This window comes from Thalassophryne amazonica, chromosome 17 (assembly GCF_902500255.1).
Source record: "Thalassophryne amazonica chromosome 17, fThaAma1.1, whole genome shotgun sequence".
NCBI classification, from domain to species: domain Eukaryota; kingdom Metazoa; phylum Chordata; class Actinopteri; order Batrachoidiformes; family Batrachoididae; genus Thalassophryne; species Thalassophryne amazonica.
In genome coordinates, this window is record NC_047119.1 from 10,564,109 (window position 1) to 10,587,600 (window position 23,492).

Sequence of the window (23,492 nt, forward strand, 5' to 3'; positions counted from 1 at the left end):
CGCTGCAGGACCTGACGTACATGTCGGACATGGGTCTCAGGATCCGGAGAAAAGATGAGTATGTCGTCTAAATACACGAAGACGAATCGGTGCAGGAAGTCCCGCAAGACATCATTAACCAACGCTTGGAACGTCGTGGGAGCATTTGTAAGACCGAACGGCATGACCAGGTACTCAAAATGACCTAACGGGGTGTTAAATGCCGTCTTCCACTCGTCTCCCTTCCGGATCCGAAGGTGATACGCATTCCTAAGATCAAGCTTGGTGAATATCTTGGCTCCATGCAGGGGCGTGAACACCGAATCCAACAAGGGTAAGGGGTATCGGTTACGAACCGTGATTTCGTTCAGCCCCCTGTAATCGATGCATGGACGTAATCCGCCATCCTTTTTCCCCACAAAAAAGAAACCCGCACCCATCGGGGAGGTGGAATTCCGGATCAACCCGGCAGCCAAAGAGTCCCGGATGTAGGTCTCCATTGATTCGCGTTCAGGTCGTGAGAGGTTGTACAGCCTACTGGACGGGAACTCAACGCCTGGAACCAAATCAATGGCACAATCATACGGGCGGTGCGGGGGAAGGGTGAGTGCCAGATCCTTGCTGAACACCTCCGCAAGGTCATGGTACTGCACCGGCACCGTCCCTAGATTGGGCGGGGCTCTGACCTCCTCCCTGGCCTGGGAACCGGGAGGAACCGAGGAACCTAAACATACCCGATGGCAGGTCTCGCTCCACTGAACCACTACCCCGGACGGCCAATCGATCCGGGGATTGTGTTTCAACATCCAGGGAAAACCTAAAATCACACGGGAGGTGGCCGGAGTCACGAAAAACTCGATTTCCTCCCGGTGATTCCCCGACACCACCAGAGTTACTGGTGGTGTCTTGTGAGTGATTGGAGGGAGTAGGGAGCCATCTAGCGCCCGTACCTGCACAGGCGAGGTAAGCGCCACCAGAGGGAGCCCTATCTCCCTAGCCCATTTGCTATCTAGCAAATTCCCTTCTGAGCCCGTGTCCACCAGTGCTGGGGCCTTCAGGGTTAAATCCTCATAAAGGATTGTAACTAGGAGTCGTGTGGCGATGTGGGTGTGTCCCACGTGAACGTCTCGGCCCACCCCTAGCCCAGTTTCTAGGGGCGGGCGTTGGTGTTTAACCGCTCGGGGCAGTCTCTTACTTGATGCTCAATCGAGCCACAAACAAAACACGCCCCGCGGGCCAGCCTCCTTTGTGTGACCGGTGCCCTAAATGTTGCCCTACTCGTGTCCATAGCTTCGTCAGCAGGGGGGGCTGCAACCGCACGGAGCGCAGGGGCCGTGGAGCGTGGGGAGGGCGGAACGCGGTCGGAACCGGAAGGGAGAGGGACGACGCGTGCCTGGCCACGCCCTTCGTCTCGTTCCCGACGGCGCTCATTTAACCGATTGTCTAAACGTATAACAAGATCGATAAGCCCATCTAAATCCCGCGGTTCGTCCTTAGCCACCAGGTGCTCCTTGAGGACCAATGACAGTCCGTTTACGAAGGCGGCGCGGAGGGCAGCGCTATTCCAGCCGGACCTCGCAGCCGCGATGCGGAAGTCGACTGCATAGGCAGCTGCGCTCCGGCGCCCCTGTCTCATTGACAGCAGCACGGCTGAAGCGGTCTCTCCTCTATTAGGGTGATCGAACACCGTTCTGAGCTCCCTCACAAACCCATCATATGTCAGAAGGAGCCGTGAACTTTGCTCCCAGAGCGCTGTAGCCCAAGCACGTGCCTCACCACGAAGCAGATTTATCACATAAGCTACTTTGCTAGCGTCAGTCGCGTACATGACGGGACGCTGTGCGAAGACGAGCGAACACTGCATAAGAAAATCCGCGCACGTCTCCACACAGCCTTCGTACGGCTCTGGGGGGCTTATGTATGCTTCAGGGGAAGGTGGGAGGGGTCGTTGGACAACCAGTGGAACGTCGTTGTTACGCACAGGTTCTACGGGAGGGAGAGCCGCAGCGGCGCCCGGAGGGCGTGCTTCCACCTGAGCGGCGAGAGCCTCCACCCTGCGGTTCAGGAGGACGTTCTGCTCGGTCATCAAATCTAACCGAGTCGTGAAAGCGGTGAGGATCCGCTGCAACTCACCGATTACCCCTCCTGCGGACGCCTGTGCGCCTTGTTCTTCCATTGGCCGTTCAACAGCCGGTTGACGCCCCTCGGGATCCATGACGCTGGCCGAGATATCCTGTTGGGAAAGTGTAGGAACACGGACCCACAACAGGGGGCGCAAATGAACGGACAATGGAGTAAGTCAAATAACAACGCTTTACTGTTGTGAATGTGCACAACGAATACAACCAATCACAGAAATGGACAACAGTCAATTCACAAAAGTGTCGTGTGGGCAGGCTCGAAGATAGGAGACGCCTCTCCAAGGTAAGACCGGTACCACACGGCTTCCTCCGCCACAGGACCCCGGGAATACTGGAGCCGCCAAGTCCCGAACTCCCAGGTGGCCACTGCCTCCGCGTGTCGGACCTGGTACTGCTGGCGAGGAAACAAAGTACAGTCAGATGGGGGCGTGTTTGCACCCAGGACTCCGAACAGCAGGAAAGTTACCTCCACCTCTCGTTGGAACAGTAATCCAAATAACTAGCTCAATCCAAAAGAATACACTCTGTTAGCGTCAATACGTTACCTCCGGTAAAAACGATATCTCGGCAATGAGGTGGAGATGCCGTCCTGCTGATATACCCCACTGATGATTGCCGTCAGCTGTCTCAGGTGATGGGTGACAGCTGTCACCGAGGCTGCTCCCGTGAGGCGGCGGCGCCCTCTGGTGCCCGCACTCCAGGCAGGGCGCCCTCTGGTGGTGGTGGGCCAGCAGTACCTCCTCTTCAGCGGCCCACACAACAAGTACACGGAAAAGAAAATGTTTAAGAAGACTGATTATACAGTTAGCAACTTACCTTAGCCTCATAGCTGTTTGGCATCACTAATGTCCACAGAGTCATTACAAGTGGGATACAGACCAGGCCCCTTATCAACAGTCATGCAAAAAGTTCAACTTTGTAGGGACCCTTTCAATGCTACCAGACACTTTTGGGGACATTTTCATCCATTAAGTGACAATTTACTGAGAGTGTGATTAACTTGCCCCGTGCCATTACATTATGTAGCCCATTAACACGTGATGATGTATGTATTCTAAATAAATATTGTGCCGATTAAATTCATTTTTGTCACGAGTGACACGATGATCCCCACAATGTCTAAAAATAGAGGCCAGGATGAAAAATGTTGAGCTTTCCCTTTAACCTGAAGTCACCACTAACTTGTGTCCGGAGCAACACTTTGTGGGTATTGCAAAAGAGGACCTTTCCCCTGGAGGTCATTTGTTGTGAATAGTCTCTGTGGTGAGAATCGCAAATGTGACATTCAACCTAAAGCACTGCATTGGAAAAAAAAAAATCATAAAATCATGAATTCTTATTGTGATATTCTTGATAAAGTGCAGAAATCAATTAATCATCCATAAAGATAATCTGTGGACTATTAAAATTGTGCAGTCTGCACCATCTTGTTGCTAATTTTTACCATAACGCCAATGTATAGGTTTTTTTTAGATGAAAGGATGTTGAATGCATTATGCACCCAAATCTGTCAAACATAGTGCTTGTTATTAAATTGTGCTGACAGAATGACCATGAATGGGACCATCAGCACAGTTGGATAATAACTGTCATGTTGATATATGATGTGCAGTAGCCATTCAGAAGGCAAAATAATTGTTATGTTGAAAGAAGGTCACTGAAAGACACTGTAGCAGGGTTATTTATTTGCAATCTGTTATCTGACACACCTTTGTACTCTCATCCCAACACAATCTGTGCCATCTGCTGTACATCTCCTTATTGTCTCTGTTGTCATGTCAGCGCAGCCAGAGTAATAACCAGGGCAATGGCAGCATTATTAAAGCAATCTTGTTTCTGGTGAATGCGTGCATATTCCCAGTGCGATGATGCATGATGTTCAGAGAGGGGGGATGTCGATGTTGAAGCAGGAACAATCTACTTTATTGAATATTCTTGTGGAGGAACATTTAGCAGGTCTATAAGAGCCGTGTCAGGAAAATTTAAGGAGTGTTTCACTCCATTATCTGGAGGCCATGCTTTTATTGATGAAACTGCAAAAATAAGAAATAAAAACGCCTGTAATTCTTCACCTTTTTCACCCTCACAGGAATTTATCAAAGAAGTATCAGCCCAAGAAGAATTCAAGAGAGGAGGAAGAGAGCAAGTGAGTTTATGAATCTACTGTGTAACAGTCATGTGTGCTCCCCCAAATTTTCAGTTTAAAATATGACAACTCTGCACCATTTCCTGTGTCTTACCAGGTACACATTCTGCCGAGCTTTCCTCTTGACACTTAATGAGTTAAATGACTACGCCGGCCAACACGAAGTTATTGCAGAGAACTTGACGTCTCAAATCATCACAGAACTGTCTCGATACTTGCAGGAGCTCAAGACAGAAAGAAAATCGGTGAGACCTCTTTTGTCAACAGTCACTTTAATGTAGACGTTAACACTGTCCCGATAGTCTGCCAGCACTTTGTGTTGACAGCAACGGGCCAAAAAACTTAATCTTTCACTGACTCAGATTTTGAGTGTGTTTCATAGTGTTTTATAATGGAGTTGAACTTTGTGATGGTCCAAGATCTTTGTCAGAGCATAACATTTCTGCTGGTCCACGTAGCAGGTGCAAGTACTCTGTCTTCTGTCAGACAACTAAACCCTCGTCATTTGTTTCCAGACTTAAGACAAGTGAAATTGTTTTTATAGCCATTTTAACATCAAACCACTATGCCTTTAGTTATTATTTAGATATTTTACAGTGCAGATATACAACCCAAATTGCAATGAAGTTGGGACTTTGTGTGAAATGTAAATAAAAACAGTATACAGTGATTTGCAAATCCTCTTCAACCTATATTCAATTGAATACACCACAAAGACAAGATATTTAATGTTCAAACTGATAAACTTTATTGTTTTTGTGCAGATATTTGTTCATTTTGAAATGGATGCCTGCAACACATTTCAAAAACGTTGGGACAGTGGTATGCACAAAATCAATAAAGTTTATCAGTTTGAACATTAAATATCTTGTCTTTGTGGTGTATTCAATTGAATATAGGTTGAAGAGGATTTTCAAATCACTGTATACTGTTTTTATTTACATTTCACACAACGTCCCAACTTCACTGGAATTGGGGTTGTACATGAGTTCAGGCTTTGGACAATGTTTTACATTGGTTGGTTTAATACAATGTTGTATAAAGTACCGGAAAATCACACTTAAGTAAAAGTACAGATACCCATTAAAAAAATGACTTTGGTAGAAGTTCAAGTCACCGATTGAAATGCTACTCAAGTAAAAGTCTTAAAGTATGTAGTATTTATTGTACTTAAGTATGACAAGTAATGTACAACTAAATGTACGCAAGTATTGAAAGTAAAAGTACAAGTAAATGTTAATAATCAGAAATGGACTGATTTTTTTTTTTTATATTAAAGTTTATCTAGGCTTGTAAATGACTGGTGGTATTAGTCAAAATACTGAAAATTGTGCACATCAAACAAAAACACTTCAGAAAAAAGGTTTCAAAACCTAAACAAGAGTAGGCTACTCACTAGGTGTTCACAGGAAACAGTTATTTATTTCTATAAGTATTTATTTATTTTCATTGTTACATGGTTTTATCTTTTCTGTTGTGCTTTGTTTCATTAGATTCTTTTTGTCTCTTTCTCTAAAATTGTATTGTAGCATTATTAGTCTATAATTATTGACTATTATTGTCTATTATATAGACTATTATTGTTGTTGCTATAATATATGAATAAAAATAAATTTTAAAAATTACAATTTGACTCTTTTACGACAACGAACGCTGAGCCATTAATTTAACAGAAAACAAATCAACACTAACCTGCTGATGTGAACAGCTTAATGCTAACTTTAACACTGAAAACGCCATAGACATGCTAACGCGTTAGCATCGGTCCCGTTTTTAAGTTATAAAATACATCCGTCAACTGTTTCAGAAGACCATAACAGGTCGGAGTAACATAAAAATATTAAATATTACTCACAGACATGTGCTCTTCAGGGTTTTAACGGGGAAAAATTAGGATAAAGCGAAATAAATCAATGAATCCATGAATCGTAGATCGTAGGTTCAAAGCAAAGCCGTGCTGCAGACAAGTTGATTACAGACCTGCTGCAGGTCTGTAATCAATGTAGAGAAATTATAATTTTCTTGACAAACAAGTGCGAAACTGCAAAAAAGCCTACCGGACATGCCTCATGACAAATCGGCCTGACTTCGTTGCAGTCACTAGTAATCAGTGGTGTCTCTGGGTGAAAACACGACTTTTTTCATGTGTGTTTTTTTTTTTGTAACAAGTAACGGCATGGCGCATAGAAAATGTATCTGAGTAGAGGTATGCAATTAACGTCGGAAATGTAGTGAAGTAAAAGTGAAAGTAAGCTGAATTAAAGTACAAAGTCTCCCAAAACGTACTTAAGTACAGTAGTGAAGTATTTTTACTTTGTTACAACACTGGTTGAATAAGTGTGCATGGTATTTATCAAAAACCGTGCAAAGGTTTTGAGAGCAAGGAGTGAGCAATGGTATGCCATGAGGGACCAAGACATGCAGGGTTTCCTTGCTACCCATCACTTTATCGGGGTGTTTTACAGATGATCAATCAATCAACTCAATCAACTTTTTTCTTATATAGCGCCAAATCACAACAAACAGTTGCCCCAAGGCGCTCTATATTGTAAGGCAAGGCCATACAATAATTATGAAAAACCCCAACGGTCAAAACGACCCCCTATGAGCAAGCACTTGGCTACAGTGGGAAGGAAAAACTCCCTTTTAACAGGAAGAAACCTCCAGCAGAACCAGGCTCAGGGAGGGGCAGTCTTCTGCTGAGACTGGTTGGGGCTGAGGGAAAGAACCAGGAAAAAGACATGCTGTGAAGGGGGGCAGAGATCGATCACTAATGATTAAATGCAGAGTGATGCATACGGAGCAAAAAGAGAAAGAAACAGTGCATCATGGGAACCCCCCCACAGTCTACGTCTAAAGCAGCATAACCAAGGGATGGTCCAGGGTCACCTGATCCAGCCCTAACTATAAGCCTTAGCGAAAAGGAAAGTTTTAAGCCTAATCTTAAAAGTAGAGAGGGTATCTGTCTCCCTGATCTGAATTGGGAGCTGGTTCCACAGGAGAGGAGCCTGAAAGCTGAAGGCTCTGCCTCCCATTCTACTCTTACAAACCCTAGGAACTACAAGTAAGCCTGCAGTCTGAGAGCGAAGCGCTCTAATGGGGTAATATGGTACTACGAGGTCCCTAAGATAAGATGGGACCTGATTATTCAAAACCTTATAAGTAAGAAGAAGAATTTTAAATTCTATTCTAGAATTAACAGGAAGCCAATGAAGAGAGGCCAACACGGGTGAGATATGCTCTCTCCTGCTAGTCCCCGTCAGTACTCTAGCTGCAGCATTCTGAACCAACTGAAGGCTTTTTAGAGAACTTTTAGGACAACCTGATAATAATGAATTACAATAGTCCAGCCTAGAGGAAATAAATGCATTAATTAATTTTTCAGCATCACTCTGAGACAAGACCTCTCTGATTTTAGAGATATTGCGTAAATGCAAAAAGGCAGTCCTACATATTTGTTTAATATGCGCTTTGAATGACATATCCTGATCAAAAATGACTCCAAGATTTCTCACAGTATTACTAGAGGTCAGGGAAATGCCATCCAGAGTAAAGATCTGGTTAGACACCATGCTTCTAAGATTTGTGGGGCCAAGTACAATAACTTCAGTTTTATCTGAGTTTAAAAGCAGGAAATTAGAGGTCATCCATGTCTTTATGTCTGTAAGACAATCCTGCAGTTTAGCTAATTGGTGTGTATTCTCTGGCTTCATGCATAGATAAAGCTGGGTATCATCTGCGTAACAATGAAAATTTAAGCAATACCGTCTAATAATACTGCCTAAGGGAAGCATGTATAAAGTGAATAAAATTGGTCCTAGCACAGAACCTTGTGGAACTCCATAATTAACTTTAGTCTGTGAAGAAGATTCCCCATTTACATGAACAAACTGTAATCTATTAGACAAATATGATTCAAACCACCGCAGCGCAGTGCCTTTAATACCTATGACATGCTCTAATCTCTGTAATAAAATTTTATGGTCAACAGTATCAAAAGCAGCACTGAGGTCCAACAAAACAAGCACAGAGATAAGTCCACTGTCCGAAGCCATAAGAAGATCATTTGTAACCTTCACTAATGCTGTTTCTGTACTATGATGAATTCTAAAGCCTGACTGAAACTCTTCAAATAGACCATTCCTCTGCAGGTGATCAGTTAGCTGTTTTACAACTACCCTCTCAAGAATCTTTGAGAGAAAAGGAAGGTTGGAGATTGGCCTATAATTAGCTAAGATAGCTGGGTCAAGTGATGGCTTTTTAAGTAATGGTTTAATTACTGCCACCTTAAAGGCCTGTGGTACATAACCAACTAACAAAGATAGATTGATCATATTTAAGATTGAAGCATTGAATAATGGTAGGACTTCCTTGAGCAGCCTGGCAGGAATGGGGTCTAATAAACATGTTGATGGTTTGGATGAAGTAACTAATGAAAATAACAGACAGAACAATCGGAGAGAAAGAGTCTAACCAAATACCGGCATCACTGAAAGCAGCCAAAAATAACGATACATCTTTGGGATGGTTATGAGTAATTTTTTCTCTAATAGTCAAAATTTTGTTAGCAAAGAAAGTCATGAAGTCATTACTAGTTAAAGTTAATGGAATACTCAGCTCAATAGAGCTCTGACTCTTTGTCAGCCTGGCTACAGTGCTGAAAAGAAACCTGGGGTTGTTCTTATTTTCTTCAATTAGTGATGAGTAGAAAGATGTCCTAGCTTTACGGAGGGCTTTTTTTATAGAGCAACAAACTCTTTTTCCAGGCTAAGTGAAGATCTTCTAAATTAGTGAGACGCCATTTCCTCTCCAACTTACGGGTTATCTGCTTTAAGCTACGAGTTTGTGAGTTATACCACGGAGTCAGACACTTCTGATTTAAAGCTCTCTCTTTCAGAGGAGCTACAGCATCCAAGGTTGTCTTCAATGAGGATGTAAAACTATTGACGAGATACTCTAACTCCCTTACAGAGTTTAGGTAGCTACTCTGCTCTGTGTTGGTATATGACATTAGAGAACATAAAGAAGGAATCATATCCTTAAACCTAGTTACAGCGCTTTCTGAAAGACTTCTAGTGTAATGAAACTTATTCCCCACTGCAGGGTAGTCCATCAGGGTAAATGTAAATGTTATTAAAAAATGATCAGACAGAAGGGAGTTTTCAGGGAATACTGTTAAGTCTTCTATTTCCATACCATAAGTCAGAACAAGATCTAAGATATGATTAAAGTGGTGGGTGGACTCATTTACTTTTTGAGCAAAGCCAATAGAGTCTAATAATAGATTAAATGCAGTGTTGAGGCTGTCATTCTCAGCATCTGTGTGGATGTTAAAATCGCCCACTATAATTATCTTATCTGAGCTAAGCACTAAGTCAGACAAAAGGTCTGAAAATTCACAGAGAAACTCACAGTAACGACCAGGTGGACGATAGATAATAACAAATAAAACTGGTTTTTGAGACTTCCAATTTGGATGGACAAGACTAAGAGACAAGCTTTCAAATGAATTAAAGCTCTGTCTAGGTTTTTGATTAATTAATAAGCTGGAATGGAAGATTGCTGCTAATCCTCCGCCCCGGCCCGTGCTACGAGCATTCTGACAGTTAGTGTGACTCGGGGGTGTTGACTCATTTAAACTAACATATTCATCCTGCTGTAACCAGGTTTCTGTTAGGCAGAATAAATCAATACGTTGATCAATTATTATATCATTTACCAACAGGGACTTAGAAGAGAGAGACCTAATGTTTAATAGACCACATTTAACTGTTTTAGTCTGTGGTGCAATTGAAGGTGCTATATTATTTTTTCTTTTTGAATTTTTATGCTTAAATAGATTTTTGCTGATTATTGGTGGCCTGGGAGCAGGCACCGTCTCCACGGGGACGGGGCAACGAGGGGACGGCAGGGGGAGAGAAGCTGCAGAGAGGTGTATAAGACCACAGCTCTGCCTCCTGGTCCCAACGCTGGACAGTCACAGTTTGGAGGATCCAAGAAAATTGGCCAGATTTCTAGAAATGAGAGCTGCTCCATCCAAAGTGGGATGGATGCCGTCTCTCCTAACAAGACCAGGTTTTCCCCAGAAGCTTTGCCAATTATCAATGAAGCCCACCTCATTTTTTGGACACCACTCAGACAGCCAGCAATTCAAGGAGAACATGCGGCTAAACATGTCACTCCCGGTCTGATTGGGGAGGGGCCCAGAGAAAACAACAGAGTCCGACATTGTTTTTGCAAAGTTACACACCGATTTAATGTTAATTTTAGTGACCTCCGATTGGCGTAACCGAGTGTCATTACTGCCGACGTGAATTACAATCTTACCAAATTTACGCTTAGCCTTAGCCAGCAATTTCAAATGTCCTTCGATGTCGCCTGCTCTGGCCCCCGGAAGACAATTGACAATGGTTGCTGGTGTCGCTAACTTCACATTTCTCAAAACAGAGTCGCCAATAACCAGAGTTTGATCCTCGGCGAGTGTATCGTCGAGTGGGGAAAAACGGTTAGAGATGTGAATGGGTTGACGGTGTACACGGGGCTTCTGTTTAGGGCTACGCTTCCTCCTCACAGTCACCCAGTCAGCCTGCTTTCCCGACTGCCCGGGATCTGCCAGGGGGGAACTAACGGCGGCTAAGCTACCTTGGTCCGCACCGACTACAGGGGCCTGGCTAGCTGTAGAATTTTCCACGGTGCGGAGCCGAGTCTCCAATTCGCCCAGCCTGGCCTCCAAAGCTACGAATAAGCTGCACTTATTACAAGTACCGTTACTGCTAAAGGAGGCCGAGGAATAACTAAACATTTCACACCCAGAGCAGAAAAGTACGGGAGAGACAGGAGAAGCCGCCATGCTAAATCGGCTAAGAGCTAGTAGCTACGCAACCTAGCGGATTCCTAAAAACACACAAAGTGAATAATGTGTAAATAATTTAGAGGTGATTCAGCAGAAGGAGTGCCTTAATTAAGGCACCAAACAGGCCATGAAGCAGCACAGGCAACGCACAACAACAGCGAACGCACGACAACGGTGCCAAAACAAAACAAAAATCAACCAAACACGCTGTGGAGCAGCACAGATAACGCACGACAACAGTGCTAAAAAAAAATAAAAAAATAAAATAAAAACGAAAGCGTTAGCAAGCTAGTTAGCTTGCCAACGCTGATGAAAGTTAGCTGATAAAAGTGCTCCGTCGCGATGTTTCGACCGTTAGAGGTCTTCCTTAGGCGTTGGAGCACAGTAAAAAAGTAAAAAAAGTAAAAAGGTAAAAAAGTAAAAAAGTAAAAAAGTCTTGAAAAAGACTGTTAGTTCAAAGTCCAAAGCAGCAGGTAGCAGTCTCTGTGTAAACAGTCCCAACAGAGAGCCAAAATTCTCATGCAATCTCACTCCGAAGACAGGAATAGGCCTTTTGGTGCATGCAAATTGTACATGGAGGTCGTCATTCCTCAGTTACAAGGAGGAAGTTTCAGTTTGAACGCCCCCTGAAGTTATAGTTCGAATGGTCAGTTTGTTCGAACTCTATATACCCCAACTTCACAAACCAAGATGACTCCGCCAAGTGTCAACACTAAATAAAAGCTGTACATTTTACTGTTTTTTAACCCTTTTGTTGTTTTGTGCCCAGTTTAATAAATTATGCACGCAGTGCCGTCCCGCTGCTGTCTGCAAACATGTTGCTACAGCATTTGTAAGCGTGAAATACATAATGCGCTGTTCATAAACTGGTGTTGCTACTATTGACTAATCTTTTACATGTGGCTAACAACAGTGACCAGCTACACTGCGCAAAAACCAAACTAACATACCTCCAGTACCTTCTTCTGTCCTCTTGCATGAGGTCTCTTTGTTGGACTGCAGATTTGTTTTGTAGCCCTCTGTAATCCATAAGCGGAACAAAGCTTTCATCTTATTTTCCAACTTGCAGTGTCGCGTAGAAACCAGAGTGCATTTAACTTGACTGTGACATCATTACAACGGTTGACGCAACTGGAACATGCTGTTTAAGTTGAAGGAGGAGCTCATCAAAACACAGACGAAGGTGATCGGTTGCAAGAGAAATCTGCTCTATATTTCCCCTTGTTGTCCACCAGGGGCTATGTCCACCAAGGATGTTATATAATCATCAGCGTTGACTAAATTTTCACTACAGATAGATATTAGGACATGGAAGGCTCCATAAAATTTTGGAGATCCGGATCTGGATCAAGACTTCACTTTGTATAGGCTTTGAAGGATTACGTCAAAACGAGTTCACGGATTTTCACCAAATTTGCACCACAGATAGATAATAGGGCATCAGACTTCACTGAATTTTGGAAGTGATCCGGATCCGGATTGACAGACGTCAGAAATCTTGGATTGCAGTTGTTTAGAGTGTAGCCAGTGAAATGAGGACTAGTGGCTGGTAAATCTGCTATGGGCCTGTGAGCATAATCCCAAATGTATATTCCTGCATTTACATAGTTTGTATATCTGATGTGCTATTTCTAATACAGAGTTTTCATCCATGCATTTTTTGCCATCTTCTCCCTTACAATACTTACATAAATGTTTACTTCAGAAACTGTGGAATCTACAAAGAGAAAATAGATGAGTGTAGAAAAAAAATTAAATATCCTTTTCCCTGTGCATGTTCACTTTTCCATGAACTGAGGTCATCACTAAATAAACATAGATACACCCAAAGGCCTGCCAGGGGTTCAGAACGGGACTGACCGAGTGCTTTTTATAGAACAAAATCGTAGTCTATAGATCATTACAGGGTTATTTCTCTTTTTTAAACCAGCTTATGAAGATTGCTGCACCACACACTATTCTTAAATGTTGAAGGCACTTAACTCCACAATTAAAAAGTCTTTTGGCTATGTGGTGGGCAGTTATGATTCATAGACAACATTGCCTGTGGGCATTAATTGTGGAGAATTGTGTCACAGAAGTCCAGTTAAGGGAACTTGTGTAGAAAATCAAAACCAGACTCACAGGACCTGACCTTTTATAGAAAATATGCTCATGTGGAACTTGTGGCTCTGGTGGTGCAGTGTTTGTAACACTACCTTGATACTGGAAGCTTTGTCTGACATTACTTATTATTTAAGTTCTTTTAGATACAGAGTGTTAGTGGATTTCCAGCTCTTCTGAGGGGGAATCATCTACTCCCCTCCAGGCATATTCTGCTCTTTTGGCTTTGACTTGGCCTGACTTGGTTTGGCACAGTAATGGCCTCTGTCTACTTTCTAGAATTGGCCTTTTTCAAAGAGCATCTTCAACTGACATCAGGATATCTTCCCAATGTCTCACTTTTCACTTTCCTTGTTTCTGTTATTTTTAACTGCATTGCCAATGGTAGAGCAGTACTCTCAGGTTACTAGACACTTTGCCACTGTACCATTTCACCCTTAAATATATAAATGCACAGTATTATTAACATAACCCTAACCCCAAATCTAAACCAAACCCCTAAAGACTCACTTACAACCCACTACACGTGTTGGACACGCACATATCACATAGAGTGGCAGGCCATAACCATGCCAAGGTATCCAGGGGAAAGTTTGCGAAAGAGTATGGGCATGGTCCTTGTCATGGTCACGTACAGGCTGCATGCCTGTTGTGCATGAGGCGTGCGGAATATTGCGCCATTAGCCTATGCCAAGCATATGTCTGTCACACGTGATCAGTGCATGTTACTTGCAAATTACAAACCCTGTAGCCAGGAGTGCAGCCCGCCCCTGTGGTGCAGGTGGTCTGCATGAGACCACACTGTTACTGTTACTGTTACATAAGTTGTACTTTTATATGTTTCATTTTCTGTCTGTTAAGTTCATCAGTTGAGTTGTCATTTTTTTCCAGTTTAATGGTCTACTTTTCCAAATTTTCTGGTCCGGTGAGCCTATACAGGGATAAGGAAAACCCTGATTTTTCATTTGGAGGAAAAAGTGCAGGGCACTGGATGTCACTGCCACAATTAGCTGCTCTGATACGGATCATGTATTACTTATTATAAACAATAATGAAGAACAGACAGGGTTAATATGGGATAAAGAGCCTAAGTCTCAATGATCTGTGATTGTGCTGAGGTATCATATTAAGGTGTTGACTCAGCACACTGGTGTTCTCATCAGAGCTCTGATCACAAGACGTAGATGTCTTCTACAATGGTGAGGACTATTAAACACTCAGCTGGAACTCTGAACCTGCCTGCTTACTGCAGTCCATAACATTTTTAGTTCTCAATGCTCTACTGTACATATTGTGTTACTGAAAAAGATTCTACTTGAGGATTGGGTCACTGTGCTCATGCATATACATGCATACATTTCATATTTACAGTGGGGTAAAAAAAAAGTATTTAGTCAGTCCCTGATTGTGCAAGTTCTCCTACTTAGAAAGATGAGAGAAGTCTGTAATTTTTATCATAGGTACTTTTCAACTGTGAGAGACAAAATGAGAAAAAAAATCCAGGAAATCACATTGTAGGATTTTTAAAGAATTTATTTGTAAATGATGGTGGAAAATAAGTATTTGGTCAGTTGCAAAAGTTCAACTCAATACTTTGTAACATAATCTTTGTTGGCAATGACAGAGGTCAAACATTTCCTGTAAGTCTTCACCAGGTTTGCACACACTGTAGCTGGTATTTTGTCCCATTCCTCCATGCAGATCTCCTCTAGAGCAGTGATGTTTTGATACCTGTGTTGTCTTGATACCTGTAAATAAAGTGATTTTCACAGATCTGGCAACTTGCTTCTGACGGATTGTTTGTTGCTGTGACGCCACTCTGAACTTCACACGGTTGTATACACTTCTTTTATTTCTGTTTAGCACTCTTCTGGTTATTAATTATATCTACTCTGAACGTTACTTAACAACAGTCCTGTTGTGAATCGCTAGCAGTTAGCATTCACGGTTAGCTTTGGCTAGTTGGGTCGACCCCTCCCCTCTCTGTCATTACTTTTATAGCTGTTCTTTTTTACCCGTTTAACACTTCTGTTCATTTTTCAGTCGAACTGCTGTGAATTTTAAGTAATTATTTTACTCCTGTGTAAAATCTTAGGAGCGTCTAGCATTTTCGCTAGCAGTTAGCTTGCGTTAGCTATTTCGGACCCCCGTCATCATTTATTCATTTCATTTTTTTACACTACTGTTAGTTAATTAACTGTTTAGTGTATTTTATAGCTGCTGCTTTTTTTTTTTACCTTTTTAATACTTCTTTTAGTTTTTCAGTGTAACTACTGTGAATTTTAAGAAATTTATTTGTGTCTGTGTGAGCCTTAGGAGTGGTTAGCTTATCCATTATTGGTTAGCTTGTGTTTGCTTGGCTACATTCTTGAATTTCTTAGTACACAAAGTACACTACTAATTCTACTTTACACCCTCCGTAAATCCTGCGTGATGTTGGAAGATAGGGTGGCTCTCTTAGAGAGCCGTGTCCATAAGTTAGAGCAGCTTCTTAGCTCAGTGGAGTTAGATGTTATGGGCACTCCAGATGGGGTTAGTCTTGGGCCGGCTAGCGAGCCCATTAGCATCAGCTTAGAAACGCCGGCTGTGGAGGACGGCTTTCGGACTGTGGCTAGGCGGAGGAAGCCCCTTAGGGCTTGGTGCCCGGTTGTGGCACCTCGATCACACTTGCCAGTGCAAACTGTGAATCGGTTCTCCCCCTTGGATTTGCCAGATGTGAATTCTCTGAGCCCACAAGTGACTTCCACTCCTGTCTCCAGGCCGAAACACCGGACTTTAGTGACAGGGGATTCTATCACCCACAAAGTCAGGTTACAGACGCCGGCTGATGTTAAATGTATACCTAGGGCCAGAGCTCCCGACATTGCATCTCATCTTAGGGTGCTGATACTGCAGAAGGGAAGACAGACGAAGGAACATGACATGAGATATAGTCACATAGTTATTCACGTTGGCACCAATGATATCAGAATGAAGCAATCAGAGGTCACAAAAATGGACATAGAGAGGACTTGTGACCTTGCCAGAAAGATGTGTCGGCATTGATTAATAGTCTATGGTCCCCTCTCCTCCCGGGGTACTGATGAGGCGTTTAGCAGGCTGACATCGTTAAATAGGTGGCTGGCGCAGTTTTGTAGACAGCAAGGCTTTAGCTTTATTGATAACTGGCCTTTGTTCTGGGGCTGCCGTGGCTTACTGATGCCGGACGGCCTCCACCCTACTGGAGAAGGCGCCGCCATCTTGTCTGCGAACATAGATAGAGCTCTACAGGGAGGGTAATATTAGGAATCTACAGCAGGCCACGGAGCAGGTGATTAGAGACCCTGCAAGGCTTATGACAAATGTGGGTGTGGAATCCATTAGCTTAGCGGGGAATTTAGTGCAGAAAATCCACTATGGTGATAGTGCAGTTTATTTGCCAGGTAGGGAATTTCAACAAGTTGAGACTGTGGCCTGCTTCCGTAGTCATGTCCATAAAAATCATAGAGGGATATGCTTTCCAAACTTAATACCCATTACTGTATTGGATGATGTTGAAATTGAGGATAGCCCAGTGGCTGTTCCAGCAATAGCAAAGATTTCGTGTCTGCTACCTACAACACACGTGGAATGTCTTAAACCTAAACCTACTTCTAGACATCTTATATATGCTACTCTGGAACCACCTCTAAACCCAAACAGTTCAACTGTCATCCCCACTGAGGTCCTTAGACTGGGTCTCATTAACATAAGATCACTGTCCTCAAAATCATTGTTGATCAATGATCTAATTATTGATCATCACTTAGATATGATTGGGCTATCTGAAACCTGGCTTAAACCTACAGCTGTCCTCCCCTTAAATGAGGCCTGCCCACCAGCTTATACATTTAGTCACGTCCCTCGTGATGTGAAGCAAGGCGGGGGTGTTGCTCTTATTTATAAATCTAGGTTTAGCTTATTAGCTGTTGGGGGTTACAAATATCACTTGTTTGAGCATCTGATTCTCCGCTCTGCTCAGAATATTATACATTGCCAAGGTCAGAAGAATAAAAATCAGTCGTATTACGTTGTCACTGTATATAGGCCTCCTGGCCCATATTCTGAATGTTTAGATGAATTTGGTGCGTTCATCTCTAACTTGTCAACTAGTGTAGATAACATTCTGATCATTGGAGACTTTAACATTCATATAAATAAGCCTTCTGATCCCCTCTGCAAATCATTTATGGAAATTGTGGATGCATTAGGATTTCGGCAATGCATTCAGGGATTCGACGCACATTAGTGGAAATACCGTGGATCTGGTTCTCGCACGTGGTATTGCTGTCACGAATATTGACATCATGCCTCTTACATCAGTGGTGTCTGATCACTCACTTAATAAGTTTACAGTTTCGCTGCCGTGTTTAGTGGAACAACAACCTTATATATCATTACGGCGATGCATCAACTCCTCAACTAAGACTGAACTCGAAGCTAGACTGCCTGATGTCTTAGCTTCACATTTGACAAATACCCAGTCAGTAGACAGACTTGTGGATAGTTTAAACTCAACTCAGTGCTCAAAACTACACTCGACATGATTGCACCACCTGTGTTAAAACCGCGCTTCCCCAAATCACAGTCACCTTGGTTCAGTGATTATCTGCGTGACCTCAAGCATAAAGCAACAGGTCTAGAACGGAAATGGCGTCATTCAAAATTAGAAGTATTTCACCTTGTGTGGCGTGATGCTATCTTAGACTGTAAGCATGCATTACTGGCCACAAAGTGGTCTTACTACTCTGATTTGATCAACAAAAACAAGCATAACTCAAAGTTCTTGTTCGACATGGTGGCAACACTTATTCATGGACAACCACCTGTAGTTCGCTCTCCTTTTACAGCACAAGATTTTCTGGATTACTTTGAGAAGAAAATAGAAGACATCAGGTTAAACATATCCCGGCATGCCTTAACCCAGCTACTACACCCTGCTATTGAGGTGGGCGCCACTACTGAGGTATTACCTAGATTTACAGAATTTGATAGTATCTCACTAGGCATGCTGACAAAACTCGTAATGTCAACAAAAAGCACAACCTTTTTATTTGATCCTATACCAACAAAACTGTTTAAGGACCTGTGGCCCACTCTTGGGCTGACTGTGCTGGAAATTATTAATCTTTCTTTAACTTCTGGATCTGTTCCTAAATGTTTCAAATCTGCAGTGATTAAACCATTACTTAAGAAACCTAATCTTGACCCTAGTGTATTGACAAACTATCGGCCGATATCAAATCTATCATTTTTCTCTAAAATTCTGGAAAAAAGTGGTGTCACAGCAGCTCGTAGACTATCTTACTGAGAATAATCTCTTTGAACCACTGCAGTCTGCTATTAGAAAATATCATTCCACAGAGACGGCTCTCACTAAAGTGGTGAATGATCTTCTGCTTACAATGGATTTGGACACCACTACGGTTCTGTTGCTGTTAGATCTCAGTGCTGCATTTGATACAGTGGATCATCATATTCTACTTGATAGGCTGGAAAATCATTTTGGGATTACAGGGAGTGCCCTTGCATGGCTGACGTCATACTTGACCAGTCGTTCTCACTGTGTTTTGTACAGTAACACTACCTCTAACCTTAGTGACATGAAATTTGGGGTTCCACAGGGGTCTGTCTTAGGCCCCCTGCTTTTCTCCCTTTATATAGCACCCCTTGGGCACATATTTTGGCGTTTTGGTATTACCTTTCACTGCTATGCAGATGATACTCAGTTATACATGCCCATAACTGCTGGTAATCTCATTCACATAAAATCCTTAGAAGATTGCCTTGCAGCAGTGAGGAGTTGGATGTCTAGAAACTTCCTACTTTTAAACTCTGATAAGACTGAAATGATGGTTCTTGGTCCATTGAGACATCGGCATCAGTTTGTCCAGTTAGATAGATAGATAGATAGATAGATAGATAGATAGATAGAGACAGACAGACAGACAGACAGACAGACAGACAGAGGGATATTCAAAGCATCCAGCAGCTTACACATTAGACAAGACACACACATTGCACCAGACACACAAAATTGGGTTAAGTAAATAAAACAAAAATGGACTAATCAATAAAAGCTGCTAACTAAAAATACAATTTGTGTGCAAGTTCCCTCCTCTTCATGCTGCTCCCCCAGCAGACCACAACAGAGAAGAGGACACTGGCTACCACAGACTGGTAGAACATTCACAGGAGTTTATGGCAGATCCTGAAGGACCCTAACCTCCTCAGGAAGTACAGTCTGCTCTGTCTCTTCCTGTAGAGGGTGTCAGTATTGGCTGACCAATCCAACCTATCGTCCATAAGTGTCCCCAGATATTTGTAAGTCTGGACCACCTCCACATCGACCCCCTCAATGGAGACTGGCTGCAGAGTGGGCCCGGACCTTCTGAAGTCCACTACCATCTCCTTTGTTTTGGCAATGTTCAGCTGCAGGTGGTTTGATTTGCACCACTCCACAAAGTCCTGTATCAGGTCCCTGTACTCTCTTTCCTGTCCCTCTCGCACACATCCCACAATAGCAGTGTCGTCTGAAAACTTCTGCATGTGGCACGACTCCGAGTTGTAATTGAAGTCTGATGTGTACAGAGTGAATAGAGCTGGAGAGAGCACAGTTCCTTGTTGTGCTCCAGTGCTGCTGATCACTGTGTCCGAGGTGCAGTTACTGAGTCTGACGTATTGTGGTCTTCCAGTTAGATAATCAGTGATCCAGGTGACCAGATGAGTGTCCACCTCCATCTCCATGAGCTTGTCTCTCAGTAGCAGGGGCTGGATGGTGTTGAAGGCACTGGAGAAGTCAAAAAACATGACCCTCACAGCGCTGTTACCCCTGTCCAGATGAGAGTGGGCCCTGTGAAGGAGGTAGAGGATGGCGTCCTCCACTCACACCTTCTCCCTGTATGCAAACTGCAGTGGGTCCTCAGGTCAGAGGATGCTCAGCAGCAGTCGCTCCATGGTCTTCATCACATGGGATGTCAAAGCGACTGGCCTGTAGTCATTCAGCTCCTTCGGGTGTGCCTTCTTAGGAACTGGAATGACACAGGATGTCTTCCACGTGACTGGGGCCTTTCCGAGACGCAGGCTCAGGTTGAAAACATGCTGGAGGGGCTCCCCCAGTTGGTTGGCGCAGGCCTTAAGCATTCTGGGACACATTTTATCCGGGCCTGCTGCCTTCCTGGGGTGGAGTCTCCTTAGCTCTCTCCTGACCTGGTCTGCCGTGAAGGCGGGAGGACGGTGAGAGTGGGTGCTTGTTCCGGCTGACTGTGACGATGATGATGATGATGATGATGATGATGATGATGATGATGATGATGATGATGGTGGTGAGGATGGTGAGGGTGAGGACGAGGGCTGATCCACTGTGGGTTTTGGTGCTGACGGTGATGATGATGATGGTGAGGGTGAGGGCTGATCTGCTGGGGGTTTTGATGGTGATGAAGTGATAACTGCTGCGGGAGGGGTTGATGGGGATTTGCAGAGGTAGAACAATCAAACCTGTTAAAAAAGTCGTTAAACTGGTTTGCTCTGTCCACACCCCCATCTACTGGGCTGCAGCTGCTGCTTTTGCAGCCTGTGATGGTTTTCATTGCATCCCAGACCTCCTTCATGTTGTTGTCTTGCAGCTTTCTCTCCACCTTCTTCCTGTAGGACTCCTTGGCCTCTTTAAGGTGAACCTTTAATTCCCGCTGTACACGCCTAAGCTCCGTCCCATCTCCGTCTTTGAACGCCCTCTTCTTTTGGTTTAGAAGATTCTTGACATCGCTGGTGATCCAGGGCTTGTTGTTTGGAAAGCAACGTACAGTTTTTTATGGGAACAGCAACGTACCTACAGAAGTTCAGGTAGCCCATGATGCAGTGTGTCACCCCATCAACGCTCAGCCTCGGCTCGTGTGTCCATACATCACACTGACAAAGTGAGGAAACTTGGGGTAATTTTTGATCCTTCGTTGTCCTTTGGCCTCCACATTAGAAATATTACTAGGACTGCTTTCTTCCACCTGCGAAATATAGCGAAGATTCGTCCCATCCTGTCTATGGCTGATGCTGTGACCCTGATCCATGCATTTATCTCTTCTAGATTGGACTACTGCAATGTTCTATTTTGTGGTTTACCGCAGTCTAACATTAGGGGTCTCCAATTGGTTCAAAATGCTGCAGCCAGACCTTTGACACGAAGCAGAAAGTTCGACCACATTACACCCATTTTGGCATCCCTTCACTGGCTTCCTGTCCCAGTGAGATCAGATTTTTGTCCCTCTCTGCGTAGTGTGTAGCCTTTGTTACTTTGGTCCCAGCTCTCTGCAGGTCCTTCATCAGGTCTCTCTGTGTAGTTCTGGGATTTTTGTTCGTTCACTGTTCTTGTGATCATTTTAACCCCACGGGATGACATCTTGCCTGGAACCCCAGATTGACGGAGATTATCAATGGACTTGTATGTCTTCCATTTTCTTACAATTGCTCCCACAGTTGATTTATTCACACCAACCTGCTTGACTATTGTAGATTCACTCTTCCCAGCCTGGTGCACATCTACAATTTTCTTCCTGGTGTCCTTCAACAGCTCTTTGGTCTTTCAGGTCTGTGAGAGCCAGAAATCTTGCTTGTTTGTGGGTGATCAAATACTTATTTTCCACCATTCTAGTCAACTGTGAATACTGGGTGAAATTATGCATGTGGCAAAACAGCTGAGGTGGGAAAAGCTACAAGCCACTGTGGTATTGGTGCTGAACTTCTTCATGCGAGTTGAGATGCTGTTCTCCTGACTTTACAGGGACTTTGCTTTTATTTACTACACAGGTATCATCCCCACAGACTGTTGGGGAAAGTGTAGTGACACGGACCCACAACAGGGGGCGCAAATGAATGGTCAATAGATGAGCCAAAAGGTAACAATTTAATGTTGTGAATGTGCACAACGATGATACAGACAATCACAGAATCTGACAGCAGTCAATACACCAAGGTGACGTGTGGGCAGGCTCGAGGATAGAAGACGTCTGTCCTGAGAAGAGCCGGAACCACACGATTTCCACCGCCACAGAACCCGGAGAATACTGGAGCCGCCAAGTCCCAAATTCCCAGGTGATCACCGTCCCCGACTGTCGGATCTGGTACTGCTGGCAAGGAGCACAAACAGTGAGATGTGGGTGTGTGCACACCCAGTAACAAAAACAGTCAGAAGGTGGAAAGTCACCTCCACCTCTAATCACACACACGTGCAGCTCCTGTCTAACCACTTATCTGGTTGGGGTGTGAAGCGAAGCCGTCGCTGATCACACCAAACGCCAATCCCACAGATAAGGAAACACTTACAGGAAAATGGCTGCAAAGAAGTTCAGACTATTAGTCAGTGTTTTCAGTTTAGCAGAGAATTACCTTCACAGGTAGATGATATCTCGGCAGCGAGGTGGAGATGACATCCGGCTTTTATGGAGTGATGAAATGAAGATGGGTGACAGCTGTCATGAGTTGATGTGTGACAGCTGTCACTCCCGGTTGTGTCCGTGGCGGCAGCGCCCTCTCGTGCCTGAAGCCCGCACTTCAGGCAGGGCGCCCTCTGGTGGTGGGCCAGCAGTACCTCCTCTTCTGGCGGCCCACACAACACAGACTGGAAAACTGACTTATCTCTTTGGAAAGAAAACGGTGATTTTCTGATTTGCTACATACAGTAGACTGCATATACTGGACAAATCTTGCATGATATCACCCATACCTTTTCTATGGAGAGGCAGAAGAGCTTTTTTAGAGGCTTCTGCTCTGGGTGTCATCATGTTGGCAGTACTTACTCAGCTTATGTCACAGCCAATCCATGTTTGGATACTGATGTGGAATATAGGCAACACCATACATACCCTGGGTGGGATGAATGAAACCCAAACATGTCCCCATTTTAAGAATTACCAACAAGCTAAGCTAACATGCCTTGGTTTGGGTTTTTTATCAATTTTTTTGGCTTCCACCACTGAGCAGTGAAAAACTTGTTAAAGTACTGTACCATGTGTTTCTGGTATTCAGAGGGTGCAAAAAAAATTGTTAAACATCACCTTAGTGCATCTCTGCTTCACCTCAGGGAGCTTTGGTGGCTGCTCTCTGGTGTAGTTGATTTAGTGCATGCATTATGATCATATTTTATGTTGTAGTCACACTTTTAATTTTGGCATACTGATGTAGCACATTGTGGAGAATTTGCTACAGAATGAAGCCCAGCTCTTTTTCTGTGATTTTGTTTGTTCTTTTTCTCTTTAGCTTT

General features: G+C 43.7%; 1 protein-coding gene across 1 annotated transcript in view; it reads left to right on the top strand.

The window, feature by feature from the left end:
• LOC117529995 (formin-binding protein 1-like) overlaps positions 1–23,492 on the top strand; it is a 161,800-nt gene that overhangs the window by 21,549 nt on the left and 116,759 nt on the right. Inside the window, exons 3-4 of the mRNA XM_034192918.1 lie at positions 4,210–4,266; positions 4,364–4,511. Of these exons, the coding sequence (XP_034048809.1) occupies positions 4,210–4,266; positions 4,364–4,511 (205 nt within the window). The remainder of the gene's footprint in view (positions 1–4,209; positions 4,267–4,363; positions 4,512–23,492) is intronic.